The sequence below is a fragment of the Scardinius erythrophthalmus genome, assembly GCF_964197995.2.
Source record: "Scardinius erythrophthalmus genome assembly, chromosome: 3".
Lineage (NCBI taxonomy): Eukaryota > Metazoa > Chordata > Actinopteri > Cypriniformes > Leuciscidae > Scardinius > Scardinius erythrophthalmus.
The window spans coordinates 15,883,817-15,903,300 of NC_138223.1; the positions used below are offsets into that span (position 1 = coordinate 15,883,817).

Here is a 19,484-nt window from a genome sequence, read left to right on the forward strand (position 1 = left end):
GTTGAAGCAACATGAGGGTGAGTAATTACTGACAGAATTTTCATTTTGGGGTGAACTAACCCTTTAACGTTGTTACGACTCGTTAACTTGCAGTGGAGTGCTGCTTCGCTTCACCCACCTCCCTGTTTTTACATAATGGTATGATCCCATGTCCTCACATCTGATTGGCCGCGATGCGATTGCTGACCAATCAAAACAAAGTTCTGCCTTGAGGAAAGCAGAGAAAGGAAAAAAACTGGGAGCCGGCTCTCACTCGATGCGAGCCGGCTCTTCTGATTCACTACAAAGCATCGGCTCTCAGAGCCGCATCTTTTGCGCATGACACATCACTACTGTCTCCCTTGTTTCATAGTGTTTTTGGTTTAGTCCTGTGACCCAGTTTTCCCCTGTCTGTCTAATTAGTCACGTTAATTATCTAATTTAGTTCCTTTTGTTTGATCTGTGTATTTAGACCCTGTGTTCTCCCTCAGTCTTTGTCCGTTCTCGTTAATGTTAAGTGTGGTTTTCTCCAGTTTTGTCATTAAAGACCATTTTTATCATCAACATCCTTCTTCATGCTATTTCCACAACCACGTTACGTAACATCAATACAATGAAATGTACTTGTTATTTTTCACAATGGCTTGACAGTTCTTCAGTGTAAGAAAAATCGCATTTGAAGAAGCTCATCTAAATCATAATATAATGCATGCAGCACTCACAAATAACTGATTTTATAATAACTATGTATATGAACGACTGAAAATCAGCTGGGAAAAATAGCTAGTGGGATGCCAGCTTTAATCTTAATCTAGTGATTGCTTTACTTTCTTTGAGTCGTTATGACTTTCAGTGATTAAAATTTTCCACTGAAGTGTTGTTTTTTGTACTATATTCTGATTTTTGTGTACAGTGGCATCGCTAAGGCTTGGGTGGGAGCATATTTCGGTGCAGGCTCAGGGCGTGTATTGTTGGACGAGGTGAGCTGCACAGGAAATGAGCTTTCCATAGAACAGTGTCCAAAAAACGCCTGGGGGGAGCACAACTGCGACCACACAGAGGATGCTGGAGTTTCTTGTATCCCACTTACAGGTATACACATATACAATATGGACAAAACTTATGTGAGAAACAGACTACAGTTCTATTAAATTGCATGACATATATGTATAGGTTTGGGAACTGAAGGCCATTTGTTAAACAATATCAGAATCATGTGACATTCAGTTCCTCTGACAGTATCAACTTCCCATCAACTGTTTGGTTACCCATATACATTAAACAAATTCAATCTAACATCGATGTCACATTTATGATCAGGTACTTAACATGTGCTTTAGTATGAGAGTCAACACATCAAAATAAGTGTACTTCTTAAAATGTACTTTTTAAAGGAAAAATTAACATTAGAAAGTGCACTTTTTTAAGAAAGTGTGTTAAGAATATTTTTTTTCTCAATTTATTATATGCATTTTATTAGTATTGTTTATATATACTTATGATATTTGCTAATCCTCCTATGAGGTAAGGGTGGTTACTCATTGTTGGTGTTTTTTTGTTGTTTTTTCCCCTCTTTTTCTTCCATCTTTCAGTTACATGTAGGGAAAATAATGTGTAAAAAGATGAAAGGGCAGACAACGTTTTCTCTTTCATGTTTGTCTTTTTTTTTTGTCTGTACAATAAAAAATGTAAGAAAAAAGTTACTTTAAGTAGTAAAAACTTAATGTGAGACAAAGAAAAGAAGGAACAGAGGGCTTAAATACACAGGGGAACATGAAACAGGTGAGAAGTAATTAGAAACCATGACAACTAATGAATAAATTAAATCACAGGCAAAACAAGTGACAGGGAAAACCAAACAGACGAAACTAAACAGAACATGACTGTGACATAAGTATACTTAAGTGGACCTATATTTAATTAATATTATATTATATACAAGTACAGTTTAAAAAAAAACACTTTTAAGATTTGAAGTACATTACAAGTGCACTTCTTTTCAGAACTAGTTGTGTGAGTGAGCAACTCTTATAAGTTGACTCTTTAATAGTTGACTCAGTGTACTCCAGCTGATTTTGAAATGAAGGACTCTTATGAGCCAGTTATTTAGTTAATCAAATGCATACACTTTACAACTTAATGTTGAACTTATTTTTTAAAACATATTTTGCCAGGATTGTTTTAAATTGATGCTTACCTGAGGTCGATGTTAATACCAGGTGTAAAAGGAGTCCCTCTCTCTCTTTTTGAGATGGTGCAGTGCGTCTGGTGGGTGGTGTGAAGGGTTATGAAGGGAGACTGGAGGTTCATTACAGAGGTCAGTGGGGGACCGTGTGTGACGATGGCTGGACACAGACTAACACGCAGGTCGTCTGCAGGCAGCTGGGCTTCAGGTAGCACACACACACGCAACATTAAGTTATTTGATTTGATTGCTGGTGTGTTTATCATTTTCAGCTTTGTTAATGCTGTTGTGTTGATGCAGGTCAGGGGAGAGTGTGTCACCAGGGCGGTTCGGGATGGCGCCAGGTCCTATTCTCCTGGATGATGTCAGGTGCACAGGAAAAGAGCCCAGCGTCACACACTGCACCCGGAGGGGTTGGCTCAAACACGACTGTACTCACAACCAAGACGTAGCCATTGTGTGCAACTCCCAACGCTCCAGACATGGAGTGCCCACCAGTAAGAGCTCTGACACTCACATACTCACACACTTTAACACCATCTTATACATTCTCTCTTATCAGAGACGCAAGAACAATTCAAACACAGAGGGAGACATAAATCTCATCAGCCATAAATCTGACATTGCCTATAAAAAGCTGATACAGTTTTAAAGTTTGAAACCTAAACTTGCAGAAATGTCAGTCATTCTAGTATTCTAGTCATTCAAACTTTGTTGCAACAACTATGTTTCTTGTCTTCTCTGACAGAAGTTTCTTAATTTCATTGACTAAATCAGCATGTGACACTGAAGACTTGAGTAATGGCTGCTTAAAATGCAGCATTGCCATTGAAGAAATAAAATACATTTTTTAAATATATTAAAATAGAGAACAGTTATTTTAAATTGTAGTAATATTTCACAATACTGTTACTGTTTTTACTGTATGTTAAATCAAATATATGCAGCCTTAAACAGAGGACACTTCTCTCAAAAACATTTGTTATTATTTCAAACTTCTGACTAGGAGTGTACAGATAGATTAATGTTATTTAAGCTAAGCTTCAATAGTTATCATCAGTCATTATTAATAAAATGTAACATATACAGGTATAACATTATATATATACATGTGTATATGTGTTACACCTGTTTGCCCTTGGGCTCATTATCTTTGTATATTTAAGTTTTTGCTTTCCTCTTTGTTTTCAGTTGAGTTGTCCGGTATTGTCGTGTCTACATGCTGTTTGTTTCCTGCTTCGTATATGTGGACTACCTGTGTTTGTTTAATTAAAAAAATACTTTTGTTTTGGACCTTTTGAATCTTGATCATCTTGATCACTAGAGGCTCTTAAAACACTTTTATGTGCACTCCATCACTACATATGGTTCAGATATGAGAGGTAATATACTTTTGTATTAGCACTTCAGAGTTATGACTATAATGGGGTTGTTGTGGTGATGCCTCCATACCTGTAACACATGTGGCACAAGGGATGGTCTATGAAAACACACATAAAACCTGAATTACCTCTTGAGGAAGTCGATCTGTCTTTCAGCAGAACATTCTTAAAAATGTATGTGTTTGGCTCAAAATTAAAAATGAACGCCACAGGTTTTTTGAGTAATTTTTGAGTTATGACAACTTCAAATGAAATTATGTTCAACCAACAAATTATATTGTGTTAAATTAACTTAATAATTTGTAACATTAAAAAAATATTAAGTCGCTCCAACTACTTGAGTTGTAGCCCTGGAATCAATTAATTTTGAATCTATTTCAGTTAAAATCCATAGCTATTATAGCACATGCTTAATGTAACTTATTTAGCATGTCTGTTTAATGAACAAGATATTATTTGTCACTGGCATTGACACAGTCATTGCTTATAGAGTTAATGTAGTGTTTAACTCCATGCAGTCTATTCATCAGCACAATGGTAACCACAGAAAACTTTATCATTACAGAAACTCTTTTAAATGTCAAACATAACAGCATACATACTATAACAGGTCTTTCCCTTCACTAAAAACAAATAAAATACTTAATCTCAACATTTATTCTTCTTATCCAGTCCTATGCAAAGCATGCTTGGAGCTAGAAATATACTACCCAAATTGCAGTTATCAAGACAATTTCCTTAAGTAACTACAACTTGCGTTTTAAAAAAATCAATTAATGCAGAAATTTGAGTTTAAATTACACACAATATTAAGTTAATGTAATGATCAACGTTGTCAACAGAACTCAATAAAATAATGTTTGCAACTTAAAAGGTTTAAAATCAATAAATTAGAATTTTTAGCTTGCAACCATGCATTTAAGTTGTGGTAACAGGTTCCCTGAATGACTTTTTACAGTGAATGTTACATTACACGCACTACTGAATATATATGTATGCAAAATCCACACAGACAGTTATGATCTGAAAGATCTTTAGTATCGCTCTAATATCTCAGGACTCTTTGATTCAGCATAATGTATTAGCCAGCTCAAGACAGATTGAACAAGTGCTGCTAATGGTCAGGGGACATGAAGTCAGACGTTTAACAAGTACAGCTGCCACTAGACTTATCATGTCTGACTCCTGCTGAGCTTCATAAAGAGCTGATGATTTTACCTGATCCAGACAGACACACAATTACACACGTACATATGGAAACCACTCCTACACTTCCAGATGTCAGAATTCTCTTCATTTTCATGATTATAACTGTAGGTTAAAAAAATAACTTAAGTTAATATAACAAATTAAATGAAAACAATTGTATTTAATAAAATAAAAATAAATGTATTTTTTGGGGGATTTTAATTAATTAAAAATATTTTTCAAGAAATAATTTAAGAAATTAATCACAAGGACATAAATAAATGTAAATAGTAGAACACATTTTTAGAAGCATAACATCTCTTTGTCTCATCAATTTGTTGTTTGATTAATATTTACAAAATACTGTAACAGATTGGGACAGATCTATAGTGATGCATTTACACTGCAAGACCACATTTTTCCTGCATTAATTTACATCTTTTTAAGACACAGGCTTACTAAATTATTGTTTTGCAGAGAGTTCACCATTCACGTGAATAAAATATCACCATGAATAAAATATCCAGACGTAATGTTATTTTCACATTATTTTGCAGCTTTTCTGTATCTCAGTTTGATTCCAACTTTTCCCCTCTATCCCAGAGCCCTTTTGTAAAATGCAGCAGAGAGAGAAAGAGAATGTGCGTGTAATAGATCTTTATGGGCAGCAGGCCAGTCAGAGTGTGAATAACAGAATGAGTGACAACACTGGAATTGGGAAACGGTGAGGTATATCACTTACACACTCACACATACACACACTAGAAACTATTGTTTGTGTGTAAATGCCTGCTGCGGTCCTTTTTCCTGCACTCTCGGGCTGATTTAACTTTATTGAGCTGCTGATGCTTCCAAGAGACTCACTATAGAGGAGATCTCCTGTTTAATTCATCTTACTCAAACAGGAATTCAGATGAGTGTGTGTTTGTGTATAAGAAGTCTCTGTTTTTTTGTATTCTTATTAAGCACACATTTCAGCATTCATATATACAGTGTTGGGGTAACACATTACAAGTAACGTAAGTTGCGTAATCAGATGACTTTTTCAAGTAACTAGTAAAGTAATGCATAACTTTTAAATTTACAACAAAATATCTAAATGACTTTTTCAAATAAGTAACGCAAGTTACTTTGTTTTCTCATTTATTGACTGACACCTCTCCTGTTGCCATGGTGAGATAAATCTGGAGTGAGGTGCGGAGGTGTTGTGTGCTGTGTAAACATGATGGTTATTGTAGTTCTAGACTATAATAGTGGGAGCATGTGTTTATTCATCTCACTTGCACAAAAACAGATTTCAGTATTCCTCAAAATATATAAAAATAGTGAAATGCAAACTCAGCATAATTAAATATGTTAATTATTGTTTATTTGTCCAATGTACATTATTTGAATTGACAAAATTAAAAGAGTTAAAAAAGCACTGTGTCGATGACGCTCTGGGAACGATAATGCCCAAATGCCATGCTCACAAGTACCTGTCGTGTGAGAGCACAACTACGACATAAGCACCTGTGAACCTGGAGCAGCATCCAGGTCCAAGTTGTAAAACTTTACGAAAGTGAGTGGAGAGGACCAGCCCGCCGCATCACAGATGTCTTGAAGGGAGACCCTCGAAATTAGGGCCTTGGTGGCCGCCATACTCATGGTAGAATGAGCTCTGACAGCCAAAGGTGACGGCTGGCCAGAAGCTTCGTAAGCAAGAGAAGTAGCCTCAACTATCCACTTGCTGACTGTCTGTTTGGATGCAGGGAGCCCCTTTTAGACGATCCAAAGCAAACAAACAGCTGATCAGATTTCCTCCACAGGGCAGCTTTGTGGACATAAGTATCCAGTGCTCTAACTGGACAAACAAGGTTTAGCTTTTGCTGGACATGATTTCTGAAAGGAGGACAGAATGCCCGCAAAACGATAGGCCATGGTACGTTGGTCGGCACCTTTGGAAAATAGCCCGTCTTAGGGAAAAGGAATACCTTGACCATCCCTGGTGCAAACTCAAGGCACTTGGGGGATACCCACAGAGCTTGAAGATATCCTACTCTATGTAATGAAGAGATGGCTAAAATGAACACTGTTTTTAAGGTCAGAAACTTCTCTGGAACCGCATCAAAGGGCTCGAAGGGAGCCACAGATAAGCCTTCTAATACAACAGCCAGGTCCCAAGCTGGAACTCTGGTATGAATTACAGGCCTCTGCCTACAAATGCCACGAAGGAAACGTGTTATCAAAGGGTTTCTCCCCACAGATACACCACCCAAAGGGACGTGGTAAGCAGCTATGGCCGCCACATACAAATTCAGTGTAGACGGGGATAGCCCTGCAGAAAAACAATCTTGCAGGAACTCTAGTACTGAACTAACTGGGCAGATAACTGGAAGGCAGACCCACAGGTTACATATCTCTGGGCGGGGGTGAAGGATCATTCCTCCCGCTTGAGATAGAAGGTCCCTCCTGACCAGATCTCCAGGGGAGAGCCGTCAAGGAGGGTCACCAGGTCAGGGTTCTCGAACCGTGTCAGCCCTTACCCCCTCACTATCGTCCAGGTGCCTCAGCAGGTCAGCCTGGTATGCCTCTAGTTAGACGTGGTCTGCAGACATGTACCAGCCTGGCCTGCTGCCATGTATGTTTTACCCACTAGCGCAGATGTTGTTTTTTGGGGCTTAGTAGGTAGCTTCGGGCCTTCAGGGACGATGCTGAACTAGGGGACTGGTGGTTTGCAAGCGTCTGTTCCACCTTTGGCATCACCCTATAGCCATTCTCTTTTAATCCTTTGATATCAAAGTAGACATGTACTCGAGGACTAAACAAGCGTGCCGAGTATGATTTATTCCACAACCTCGATACTTCTTTGTGGAGTTTGGGAAAAAACAGTAGGCCCCGTGGTGGAGGTACTTTGTTTGGTGTTAGAAAGCACTCATCCAATTTGCTTTTAGGTCGAGCACCCTGTTTCTCGGCTGGCCAATCAATGTTCAACCCGGAGAGAGAGTACTGGATCCCCCGGGTAAAGGCTGAGAAAGGGCGGGGCCCGTCTCAAACCCCTCCGAGCCCCGCAATCTCATCTTCGGTGCCAGAACCGCAGGGAATGCGAACCTGAAGACTCTTCTCAAAGAGTGACAGGTGAGAGAGGAGCGTGCGAAGTGGCAGCCTCTCACAATGCTCACAGTCAGGCCCCTTGAAGGCTGACAGATCATGCTCCGCTCCCAAACAAATAACACACATCTTGTGTTTACGCGTTTGTGTTATTCAGAGCCAAAATGAAACGAGGGCAGGGAGAAGCACTCGATTTGAATGTTTGTTTGCTTACCATTCTTTTATATTGAGTTGTACTATTTTGGGACAGACAACAATAAATAAGACAAACAGTATGAACACAGAGTGCTTGCTGAGGCACAGAAGATTACGCCGGTCATTCTGGATGTGCTTTTATGCTTTCCTGGTTGTGACGTCACCCGCCTGTGTTGTTCTGTCTCGCTATTGGATTAGTTGACACGTGCGTCAGACGCAACCACGCAGATGCGCTCCTAAAGCATCATCGATGCAGCGCGAGTTCCCTCGAAAGGGAACTAAAGTGCATAAATCTAAATGGGCGCATGCGATATACTTCTTTTGTGTTTCCATTTATTGTAATTACTATAGACCTACACCAGTGGTTCTCAATTCCAGTCCTCGTGACCCACTGCTCTGCACATTTTGTACGTCTCTCTTATCTGACACACTCAGTTCAGTTCATGGAGTCTCTCCTAATGAGCTGATGATCTGGTTCAGGTGTGTTAAATAAGGGAGACATACAAAATGTGCAGAGCAGTGGGTCACGAGGACTGGAATTGAGAACCACTGACCTACACAAAGATATTTAAAATAAAAGTAAAAGAGTTTTTGTAAGATTCACTTTTTTGTATTACTTGTACCCTAAGCATTGCTTACAAATTTTCTTCTTGAATTCATTTTACCACACACACACACACACACACACACACACACACACACACACACACACACACACACACACACACACACACACACACACACACACACACACACACACACACACACACACACACACACACACACACACACAGACCTTCCTCTGTCAAGTTGATGGCTCTATGAAAATGTGGTGAGTGTGACTGGGAAACTCTCAGGGCTTGAATAATGTCTCTTTCTCTCTGAATGAACTTAAATTTAGTTCCCATTTGCCTTTGAGCCACATGGAATCCATAAGGGTTCACATGGAATCTGTGCCCACAAGACAGAATTTCCACAGAACCGGAACACCCGTCTTTTTTTTTTAGTCATTCATCTCAATAGTAATACTCTTAGCTCCGTTTAACACATGCTTAAATGCATTCTGCAGAAAGCAACAGATTTACCTCCCAGATCAGCACAGTGATGTCGGTTTTGCTGCTATTGTGATTCATTTTAACATGAATTATTACTCTACATCTATGTGTCTGTCTATCTTACTCACACACCAGAAAAACTTCTATACTGATGAAAGATGACCATTATATACATAAACACTCAAGTTCTCACTCTCGACATGCACTCAGAAGAAACACAGTATTTGGATGTGTCCAAATAAATAAAACCCCTCTGAGTTTGCCTTTGTGTTTTTTTTGAGTGTTTTTCATGACATCTCATAGACGGAGCTGATGAAAAGTAGAGACCATCTGAAAAAACAATTTTAGCAGGGATCATTATCGTATGTTATTGTATGCGTGTGCGTGCTGCTGGTGCTGAAGGCTTTATGAAGTACATTTGATTTAATAAAAAAAGTACTTGAATAGCGGCTGACGAATGAGACATGACTGTGAGAAATGAACTTCATGTTTTAGGGATGATTAGTAATGCAGATGTTCATAAAGCTGTATGTTCTTGTAATGCATAGAATGTTACACTGACATATAGAATATGTAGTAGAGCGACAAACCATAAGAACTTGCACACAAGTTATTATAAAGTGACTCAAGTGATAAAAATAATAATCAAACACTAAATCCAAAATAATCCAAGCCTGTAGGCTGTGTATGGTTGTCACGCAATAAAGCAACTTGCACATTAATATAGAATTCAGCTATTGAGCAGAATATCTGCATCTGTGTAATGTGTAAGTGGAGGCAGATGTTTCATGAATGGAAACCTAAAACTCTCCCTTCAGCACAAGGTGTTTTTTTATGTATCTTACTGTGTAACACACACTCATACAAACTCATATATGTGGACATAAGATGTCTTTCCATAGCCTCCCTCATTTCCTCTATTCTTCCTCTCATCTTTTGTGCTCCACAGAAGAAAGAAAAGACATTCTTTGATGTCTGAAAGTCAAAGAAATGTCAGCTTTTTTTTCCATACACTGGAAGTCAATAACCAAAACTGTTTATTTACCAACAAATAAAACTTCAAACTTTAAACTTCATTATACAGAACATATAAAATATATGTATATCTGAAATGTTTTTACCTATTAGCAGTCAACTGCTAGCTTCAACCTACAGCCAATCAGATCCGTCTAGATGCTGAACCACTATACTACAACCTGCTGATTAAAGCGAAATGCAGTGTGTGTGCATTCATATACAGTATTTTGTTTTATCTGTCAGGTCTACCTGTGAGACTGGTGGGTGGAGAGAATGAGAGAGAGGGGCGTGTCGAGATCCTGGTGGGTGGCCAGTGGGGGACGGTTTGTGATGACGGATGGACGGATCGGGATGCAGAGGTGGTGTGCAGACAGCTAGGTTACAGGTGAAATCAACATGTTAGGGTCATCTGAACAGCCTTGTATGTTCATTCATTTCATGTCATTCAGAAACGACATGGTAAAATAAATGTATAATAATTGAATCATGACATATGCCGCGTTTCCACCGCAGGAACTTTACCCAGGAACTTGGAACTTTGGGGTGGTACTCGGTGTGTTTACACCGCAGGAACCAGGGTCTAAATGAAGTTCCGGGTAAATATTTCCCCCTCAGAAAGTCCCTGCTGGCGAGGTAGTACTTTTTTAAAGTTCCGGAACTTTCGGGGGTGGGACTTGTGTGCTGAACATGATGATTGGTTGAGTTCATGCCGCATTGTGATCGCAGTCGCTCGTAATTCAACGTCACCAGACTAATTTGCATAATCTTCCCGGTACTTTAGACCGCGGTGTAAACGCAGTAAGCAACCGGTCTGGGGCAAAAAAAGTTCCTGCGACAAATTGTTCCGGGTAATTTTGGTGTAAACACGGCAATAGACATTAATGCAATGTGTAAGCAAATCTAAATGCTATTAATGTGATTTTTTTTTTTTTGCACCCACACTCAAATACACACACTAAAGCAGTAAACTCAAACTAGAGAAGTCAGGTTTGATCATAAACTTTGAAGTTGGCTTGAGAAATTTTAAGTGTGAAGGTTTTATAGTCATAATACAAATTCAGATGAAGAAAGGAAAACCATAATAGACCTATTTGTCATGATTGCTGTCTTGTGTTTTAGTGACTCTTATTTTAAAATGAGTTCCTATTGTTTCTGTTCACTTCCTGCATGCGCTCATGTGCTTTGCGCAACTGATCCGCTGTATACCACAAACACATAATTTATTCATTATTTTTATTTCAAATCCAAAAGTTGTTACTAAAAAATGTTTGTCAGAATTGCAATTATCTTTGTACACAGTACAGTTATGCAATCTTTCATAGACTTTCATAGAATTTCATAGGAATTTCGTTCTTCCGGGTTGAAAAGCAAAGTTGAAGCAACTTCACGGAATCTGAGGTAGAAGCGTGCTTTCGGAGTGTGTGATTGGCTGCCGGCAAGATTCTACATCAGTGCTTCTCTGCATTTATTCGTGAGAAAGAGCTTGCATTCAATCCAATCATCGCGCTGTAGTATGCATGAGAATGAGATTGCATTACAACGGAGAATTTAAATGTCATGGAGACTGGGTTCAGCGCTGTTCATTCACAACTCTGCCTGTTGTGCTGTGTTCTTATCCTTCAGTCACATGTGTCGTAAGTGTATATTGCCTCAGTAAGAGTGCTGTTTGCATTTTGAGCTGGAGTTTGACTGCAAATATATGGGAAATATGACTGTAACAACATGTGCATTAAAACGGTTTCTGCACGGAATGCTGCGATGAGTTTAACAACGCTCGCAACGCGGATCATATCATATAACTTACGGACTGCAGCGATTTGATTTCGCCCTGCAGCTGATCATTGATTTCGCCCTGCAGCTCAGGCTGGAAACCTATACATTTTTCTATCCTGCTTCCGTTACAAATCTGCGGGGACTAATCACAAACTGGCTTATCCACCTGGCGTGCTGTTGGCGGATATAACACGATGACGTCTCTCGCACGACCGTCAATCCAATTCCTTTTAACCCCTTGACAATGCTCAGTGGCTTCTTTAGTTTTTGCAAACAAATCGCTCGAGTGGGTGTAAATACCACTCACTTTCATGTTTTTTTTTTGCACAACCTGCAAAAATCGCTCGATGCCATTGCTGCTTCTGCAAACCGCTGATCAATGCTACTGTCACGAACTGCTCCGAGACACAAAGGTTGAGATCCAATTGCGGCTTTATTTGAAGCATAATCCAGGATCGTAATCAGCACAAGCAGGGGTCAAACACAGGAAGGCAGTCCAAACAAACAAATAAACAAACAAACAAACAAACAATCAAAAGTTCAAAACAGGCAGGGGTCAGAGGCAAAAGAGTAATCCAGGGAACAGGCAAGAAATCCAAAAACCAAGAGACATGAAACCAGGGAAAACGCTCGGAGATGCAGTGCAACAACATACAAAACTTCGCAGTGAGTGATGGGGTGAACCAGGCTTATATGGGGTGAACTAAACAAGAAGATGAGATACAGGTGAATGTGATGGGAGATGTAGTCTGTGAGTGAACATGAGAGTCTGGTGTGGAGTGCCCTCTGGTGGCTCTTAAGGGTACTCCAGCTGGTGACCATTGCAGCTACAAGCCAACACGTTTGTTGACACGTTCCTGCCTGGACTGGACTGGTCTGATTGGTTGAAGGACTATCCAAACGAGTCATTTGAACTATGCCCGATGATCACGCCTCTTGTGCAGAAGAAAATACAGAGCAGACTCCCCAGACTAATGTTCAATCTTAAAAGATTGAGCTTCGTCTGGTGATAGCCAGACTAGACTCTCATGCTTTGTCTTTAGCATTTAAATCTTTATATAAAAAGTTCCATGGGTCATACAGAACTTTGTTTCTCTACCTCAACAACCACTGTCATCCATAGTGCAACCTTCTTGTTCCATGTAGTTCTTGGACCACCAGCCTGTCATGTCACACATATTATAACAAACTGTGCAGTATATTTCACAATAAAAACCCCATTAGTTATTTTTGATACTCCATTGTAAGTGTTTTGTTTTTCTTTGCTTTACCCCAGGCTTAAAGTTAAAAGATGACTGTGAAAAATGTATTGTCAAATAATTTAATTTAATGCATTTATGGTGAGATAACTAAATTTTCATGTCAATCTGTGTTCATTTTGACCACGAACCATGCACTGTCACTTTAATTCAAAAAAACAACAACAGAGTTGTAAACAAAAACAGTCTTTATTTTAATCCACAAAACTCAGGAGAACGTTGGTAGAACAAAGCCACGCATAACATTGACGACCGATGGAGAGACCATCAGGAGGTGGTAAAGATGATGGGAGGAGCCAAGGTGGAGACAGGAGCAAGGGGAGTCTGGCGGAAACCCAGAATCCAGCCAGAAAGGAGGCCCACGGTGTCGTTGAGGGAGGGTGGAGCCAGATGGAGACGTAGGAGTGGAGAGAGGGAGTGCAGCGGACAGCTTGCAAGTCTGTGGCGCAGGCAGGGCGACGCCCGACCAAGGAGCCCGGTGGAGGCGTAAGTCCGTTGGTTCCAGGTGGAGCTGAGGGTGGGAGGAGTCAAAGCGGAAGAGTCTGGACGACATGCAGAGGTGGAGTGACGGGATCAGTGGCTGGAGGCAGAGCCAGGGAAAACGTTCGTCCAGGAGGAGCTGAATGGCAGAAGGCCCAAGGTGGATCCACGCCACAGAGGGGAGGTGGAGGTGAAGGATTTGAGGGACTGATGGGAGACAGCAGATACTGGACAGAGGAACTGGCTGAAGTTGAGTTGTGAGAGGGAGCCTGGGAGGTATCATAGGAGAAGCAGGAGACTTGGAGCTGGGTGGGACCAGCGTAGACGCAGGAGAACTGGAACTGGACGGCACCAGCGGGAACATGAGAGACAGGGTAACATCCTCTTCAATCAAGCGCAACACAGAGACCAGCGGCAGCACACCCTCAGTGACAGGAGTGTGGGTGGGGCTCCATGAGCATTCCTACGGTGATGCACGGTGTTGACTGTTGACACACCTGTTCAGACATCTTGCGAGGCTCAGGCTCCAGGGCGATGGCTTGCCCATAACATTGACAACACGGAACAAAGAACTGAATGAACTGAGGGCTAATATACACATAAAGATAATTGACGTAACAAGGAATACCTGTGTAACTCAGTCAACGACCATGGAGACAAACCAGCTAAGAAAACACGGTCAAACAGGAACTGAACACAATACCAAAATTGATTATATATGTAACACAGCCCTGCTACTTTGTATTCATACCCCAGTGTTTCTCATGTGCTTTGTCTGGTGTTGTCCTTCATGGATGTATTGTGCAGCACTGCCAAGTCCAGTGATCCTAAATCCGGTGGTTCTGGCATGTCCATGTCCAGTGGAACTCTCTGCCTGTCTGGTAACACCCAAGGAAGCCCTCTTTGATAGCCTGATCTGCCATAGTGCTCTCCAGTGTTCTGCTCTGCCTGCTCAGCCGTGGTGGTTTCCAGCTCCACCTTCTCTGCTGTGATCGTCTCCAGCTTCATCTGGTCCGCCTTGGGGGTCTTCAGTTCTTCCTGCTCCGCCTTGGGTCTTCAGTTCTGGGTGATCTTTGGCTCAGCCCTAGCCACCTACTCTGCTAGCTCCGCCCTGGCCCGATCCTCCTCAGTCTCCAGTCACGCTTCCACCCAACGGGCCTGGCCCCTCCATCCCTCACCCTGTACCACCTCTGCTCAACCACCCTCCTGGACTTGTTTGTTGTTTTCTGGAATCCGATTCTTAAAGGGGACTCTTAAGGCAAGCTCACACTACACGACTTTTGGCTGGATTTTGCTGTCGCAGACAGATTTCCAAGGTCTGCAAAAAAAAAAAACCTGGATCCTGCCAAATTGGTGGTCGTTGCAGTCGGCGATGTTCGTTAAGTATGAGCAGGTCAGTGACGTGATCTGAGCCTGAGCCAGTCACAGACGCTGCAATATTTTCAAGCCGATCACTATGCAGATGGTATAAACGGAAAAATCTCATAATCACTTGCGTGAATTTATGTGAGAGAACTTTTTTTTTTTTTGCTGTTGGTCGGAACTGCCTCTTGACCAAATGTCTTGTAGTTTGTGCTCCTCGTCAGTTTTGTGTTGTGTATGCGTGCTGCTATGCCAAAACAATGACAGATTAACTTGTTGTGTAGTGTGAGCATTACAGACCCAATTAGACCACAAGATCACTAAGAAATCACATCAGACCACATTTCTAGGCGCTGATGTTAGGCATTGTTAGCATGTTACTTGGTGTTATTAGCATGATTTAGAATGTTTGTTAGATTTAGCTAACATGTTTAAAACATGTCACTAGCATGTTTTAGCATTTTGCTAGCATGTTTTGACATATTATTATCTAGCAAAATGTGTTATAATTATAACCTAATCACTATTTTTATGACATATTGCTATAGAATTAAGATAAAGACTCTAAAACCTTGTGTTGTAATGTTGCCAAATGTCACACACAGTCAAAAATGCTCAGAAGAACAGAGAAAGAAAATTTTGCTATCACAATAGAAAATTCATTTCACAACAGATCTATTTAGCAATAGGTTCTGGTCCATTTCATCAGTGGTTTGTTTTTCTTGTTTGGAAGTGATAGTAACATTTTATAGGTTCAGTTATGAATCATGCATATGTGTTATTGTTTAGCTCAGATTACAAAACTGAGAAGTCTGTCAGATTTACACACACTAATGTGATCAACACCTTCCCTCACGCTCACCTCCTAAGGGGGGTGTCAGAGGTCAGGTTATTACACTGTAACTGATGCTCATATCTGATGAGCTCAGTTCTCTCAGCTGGAGTTGGCGACACTTCTCTCTTTTGTTAAGTTTGATATTCTGTGCTTGCCTGTGTGTGTGTATTACGATATCCTGTTTCTCTTAAGTGAATACACTTGAAACCCACACAGATCTTTCATTGTTCAGTGTTTGACTATGCTTGTAGGTAACATTCACACTTCAGATTGAGCCAGGGAACTGACCCTTGCTAAACTATAGGATTCTGATCAATCAGAACACATCTCAAGCTTTTACACAACAGTAGTGGTATTTTAGTATTTATTTTGAATTAACATTTGTTTTAATATTTTATGTTTTAATTTTAGTTTAGGTTATAGTCGTTTTATGTGGATTTATTTTGTTGAAACATTTCTAATTTTAAAAGTTTAATTAATTTAAATATTTATATTTAATTTAAGCTTTATTTCAATTAATGACAATGAGCAATTTTAATGAACATTTTTTAATAGTTTTAGTTTTACTTAACAATAACAACAGTTTAAAAAAAAAGTAACAATGTATCTTTTACTGTCATTCTTTTGCAGTGGGCTGGCTAAAGCTCGTGTAATGGCGTATTTTGGTGAAGGCGAGGGGCCTATTCACATTGACAACGTAAAGTGTACTGGTGGGGAACATTCTCTGACTGACTGTATCAAACAGCAGCTTGGGACACACAACTGTCGCCATAGCGAAGATGCCGGCGTAATTTGTGACTATGGGTTACAGAAGGATTCTGCTGGGGTCAAAGGTGGGACATTCTTCTTGATTCTCTCATAGCTACAGCATTCACGTACTGTATGTGATACTGGCAAGGTTTAAATAGATATTTCCCAAACCTGTATGAATCTCTCTCTGTCATGGAACATTATAGGAGTAGTTTACCAGAATGTTGATACAGCTCTTTTCTATACAATAAAAGTTTTAAGATTCAAAAATTACATAAATACATAATAGTACAAGAAAAGAAGTTCCTTTTGTGTTCTTACAGGTAAAAAAATAAAAATAAAAAATCACATGGTTTGGGAAAGACAGGAACGGGAGTAAATAATGACAGCGTTTTCATGTTAGGATTTCTTTTAGGCACATTGATTGAACTGCAATTAAAGTGTCTGACTTCATTGTAATTGGTGGTCTTTACAATTCAGGGAAGCACAGGTAAATGTGGAGTCCTGGAGAGTGGCTTTGAAGGATAGATTTAGAGATCCTCACACCTGTAAAAATACTTGAATCCATTTAAAAGCAAGAGCGAAAGATGAAACCTATCAGATCAGATGTCTAGTTTGCGCTGGAGTGGAGTGTGTGTTATGTCTGCTCTAAAGGATGTGGTTTGGCTCGCCATCTCATGATCACAGGCACTTAGACTTCATTTATGCTTTATTATTCTTATCAATCTAATAACTCGCTAGTTTATCCGGCCTGCAGTGCTTTCTCCATTAAACCCTGAAGCTACACACACATCTTTTTGTGTTATTATGTGTTATACTAATCTACATTCTTAGGTCCATCAAGCAATTCTGTTTGTACACACAAAAACATGTCCATGTCCAATTTCACCCCCAACTCAAAAAGATGAAAAATAAAGAAATTATATTGTGCATCTAATTACCATAATGCCCCATTATTTTCAGTGGTACTTTTCAATATAATCTTTTTATAGTAAAAAATACTCTAATAAATGTTTTGGTCACACATTAGATTAGGGTTCAATTCTCACTATTAACTATCTATTAACTATGACTTTTGCCTCAAACTCCTAATTACTGCTTATTAATAGGTTGTAAGGTAGTTGTAAAGTTTAGATATTGGGTAGGATTAAGGGATGTAGAATATGGTCATGCAGAATAAGGCATTAATATGTGCTTTATAAGTACTAATAAAACAGCCAGTATCGTAGTAATATGTATGCTAAATAAGCAACTAGTTAAATAATGAGAATTGAACCCTAAACTAAAGTGTTACCCATTTTTCTTTAAGCATAAAGGCAGTACAACAAACACTGACATGATGTAAATAATACTGTTTATGTTATTTATAAAAATCATTTAATACCTAAATTATTCATATAATATAAACACATTACAGTAATGAGAAGAAGATTCCTAGGCTTCATTTTCCATATGCAAAATATATATTTTATTGATTTATTTGCTGTGAAATAGAACCAAGGCAGATGTTCCTAACAGGTTTCGTGAGATTCACCCATCCATGCTTTATAGAAACATGTGTTTGCTTCACATTACAGAGGCAGTGGGCTCCATGTGTGGTCTAAGACCCTCTCACACCCGTCAGAAGAGAATAATAGGAGGGGAGAACTCTATACGGTAAGCAGAGAGGGTCAAATTGTATACAAACATCTTTGACATAACAAATTACACATTTGAAAATAATTGTTAATGTGGTCGAAAGTGTAGAGCGGGTAAAATGGCAATTCAGAGTGTTTGTGTGTGTGTGTGTTGTGGTGTAGTGGGGGCTGGCCGTGGCAGGCAGCTGTGCGTATGCGAGGGTCTCAGGCAGATGGAAGGCTGGTATGTGGAGCCACTTTGATAAACAGCTGCTGGATCCTCACCTCGGCTCATTGCTTTAAGAGGTACTTAAACACATACATATGGACAGGTATATCTTCATTCTGTATCACATCTGCAAGGCATAAATAAAGTACACCCACACACGCAAATATGTACACACACTTCTTTCTTGTGTTTCCAATTTTCCACTGTGACTCACACAGCTAGATAACACAAATAAGCTGAAATACAAACAAAACATATTTCTAATTGTCTATTTTAAACAACATTGCTTCCCACACTTCCTCTGTAGCCTGTGCCCAATTATGTAACCATTATTTGTGACTGGCAAATAAACACTCTTAATCATTCTAGCCGCAAGACAAACATAGTTAAATAGTTCCAATAATTCAGATTCAATAACAAAGACAGAGCAACCAAATCAAAATATTCGCCATTCAGTGAAGATGTCACACTGCAAAAAACATCAAATATACCCTTAACTTTCACCTTGTTTTCTAGTAAAAATATACCGTATCTACACATATATACACACATAGTTTTTAAATTTAAATGTAATGTAAAGCTTAAGTAATTTGTGTGGTCGACTTCATCTGCATTACTGGAAACATTTCTCTCTCTTCCTGAACACTTCAGAAATATGGAGTGCTTTCTTCAGCATTATTTAAGGATTTTGGAGCACTCAAGGCAAAATAAGTCATTTAAAAAAAAGTATTTATAGAAAAGATAACCCACATTTGACTGTCTGTAGAGTTGAATTGACACTATTACATTTTGTAGATCCACAATGTGGCAAAATTATCAAATTAATTCCTAAAGTAATAATATAAAATAAAGAAATAATTAAAAAAGAAATCTTAGCAAAACTGAGCCTTTAAGGCAAATTTGTTCCTCATATAAAAATAAGATCTAGCTCAAACGGGGTAGCAGGGCTGTTGTTTTGAATATTGCTAACTCAATGGCTTGTTGCTAAGCAATGATACATCCTATCTATCCCAAAATGACACTACATGCAATTAGCCACAGACCCTTCATGCTACATTTGATGAATTCTCACCAAAGGGATAAAACATT

The 19,484-nt window shown here is 39.4% G+C and overlaps 1 protein-coding gene across 1 annotated transcript in view; it reads left to right on the top strand.

Annotated features, from left to right (window-relative positions):
• The window catches only part of prss12 (serine protease 12), a 41,814-nt gene that overhangs the window by 13,992 nt on the left and 8,338 nt on the right, over positions 1–19,484 (top strand). Inside the window, exons 5-11 of the mRNA XM_081362028.1 lie at positions 893–1,071; positions 2,231–2,372; positions 2,465–2,661; positions 10,335–10,476; positions 16,431–16,633; positions 18,128–18,206; positions 18,350–18,472. Coding sequence (XP_081218154.1) covers positions 893–1,071; positions 2,231–2,372; positions 2,465–2,661; positions 10,335–10,476; positions 16,431–16,633; positions 18,128–18,206; positions 18,350–18,472 — 1,065 coding nt within the window. The remainder of the gene's footprint in view (positions 1–892; positions 1,072–2,230; positions 2,373–2,464; positions 2,662–10,334; positions 10,477–16,430; positions 16,634–18,127; positions 18,207–18,349; positions 18,473–19,484) is intronic.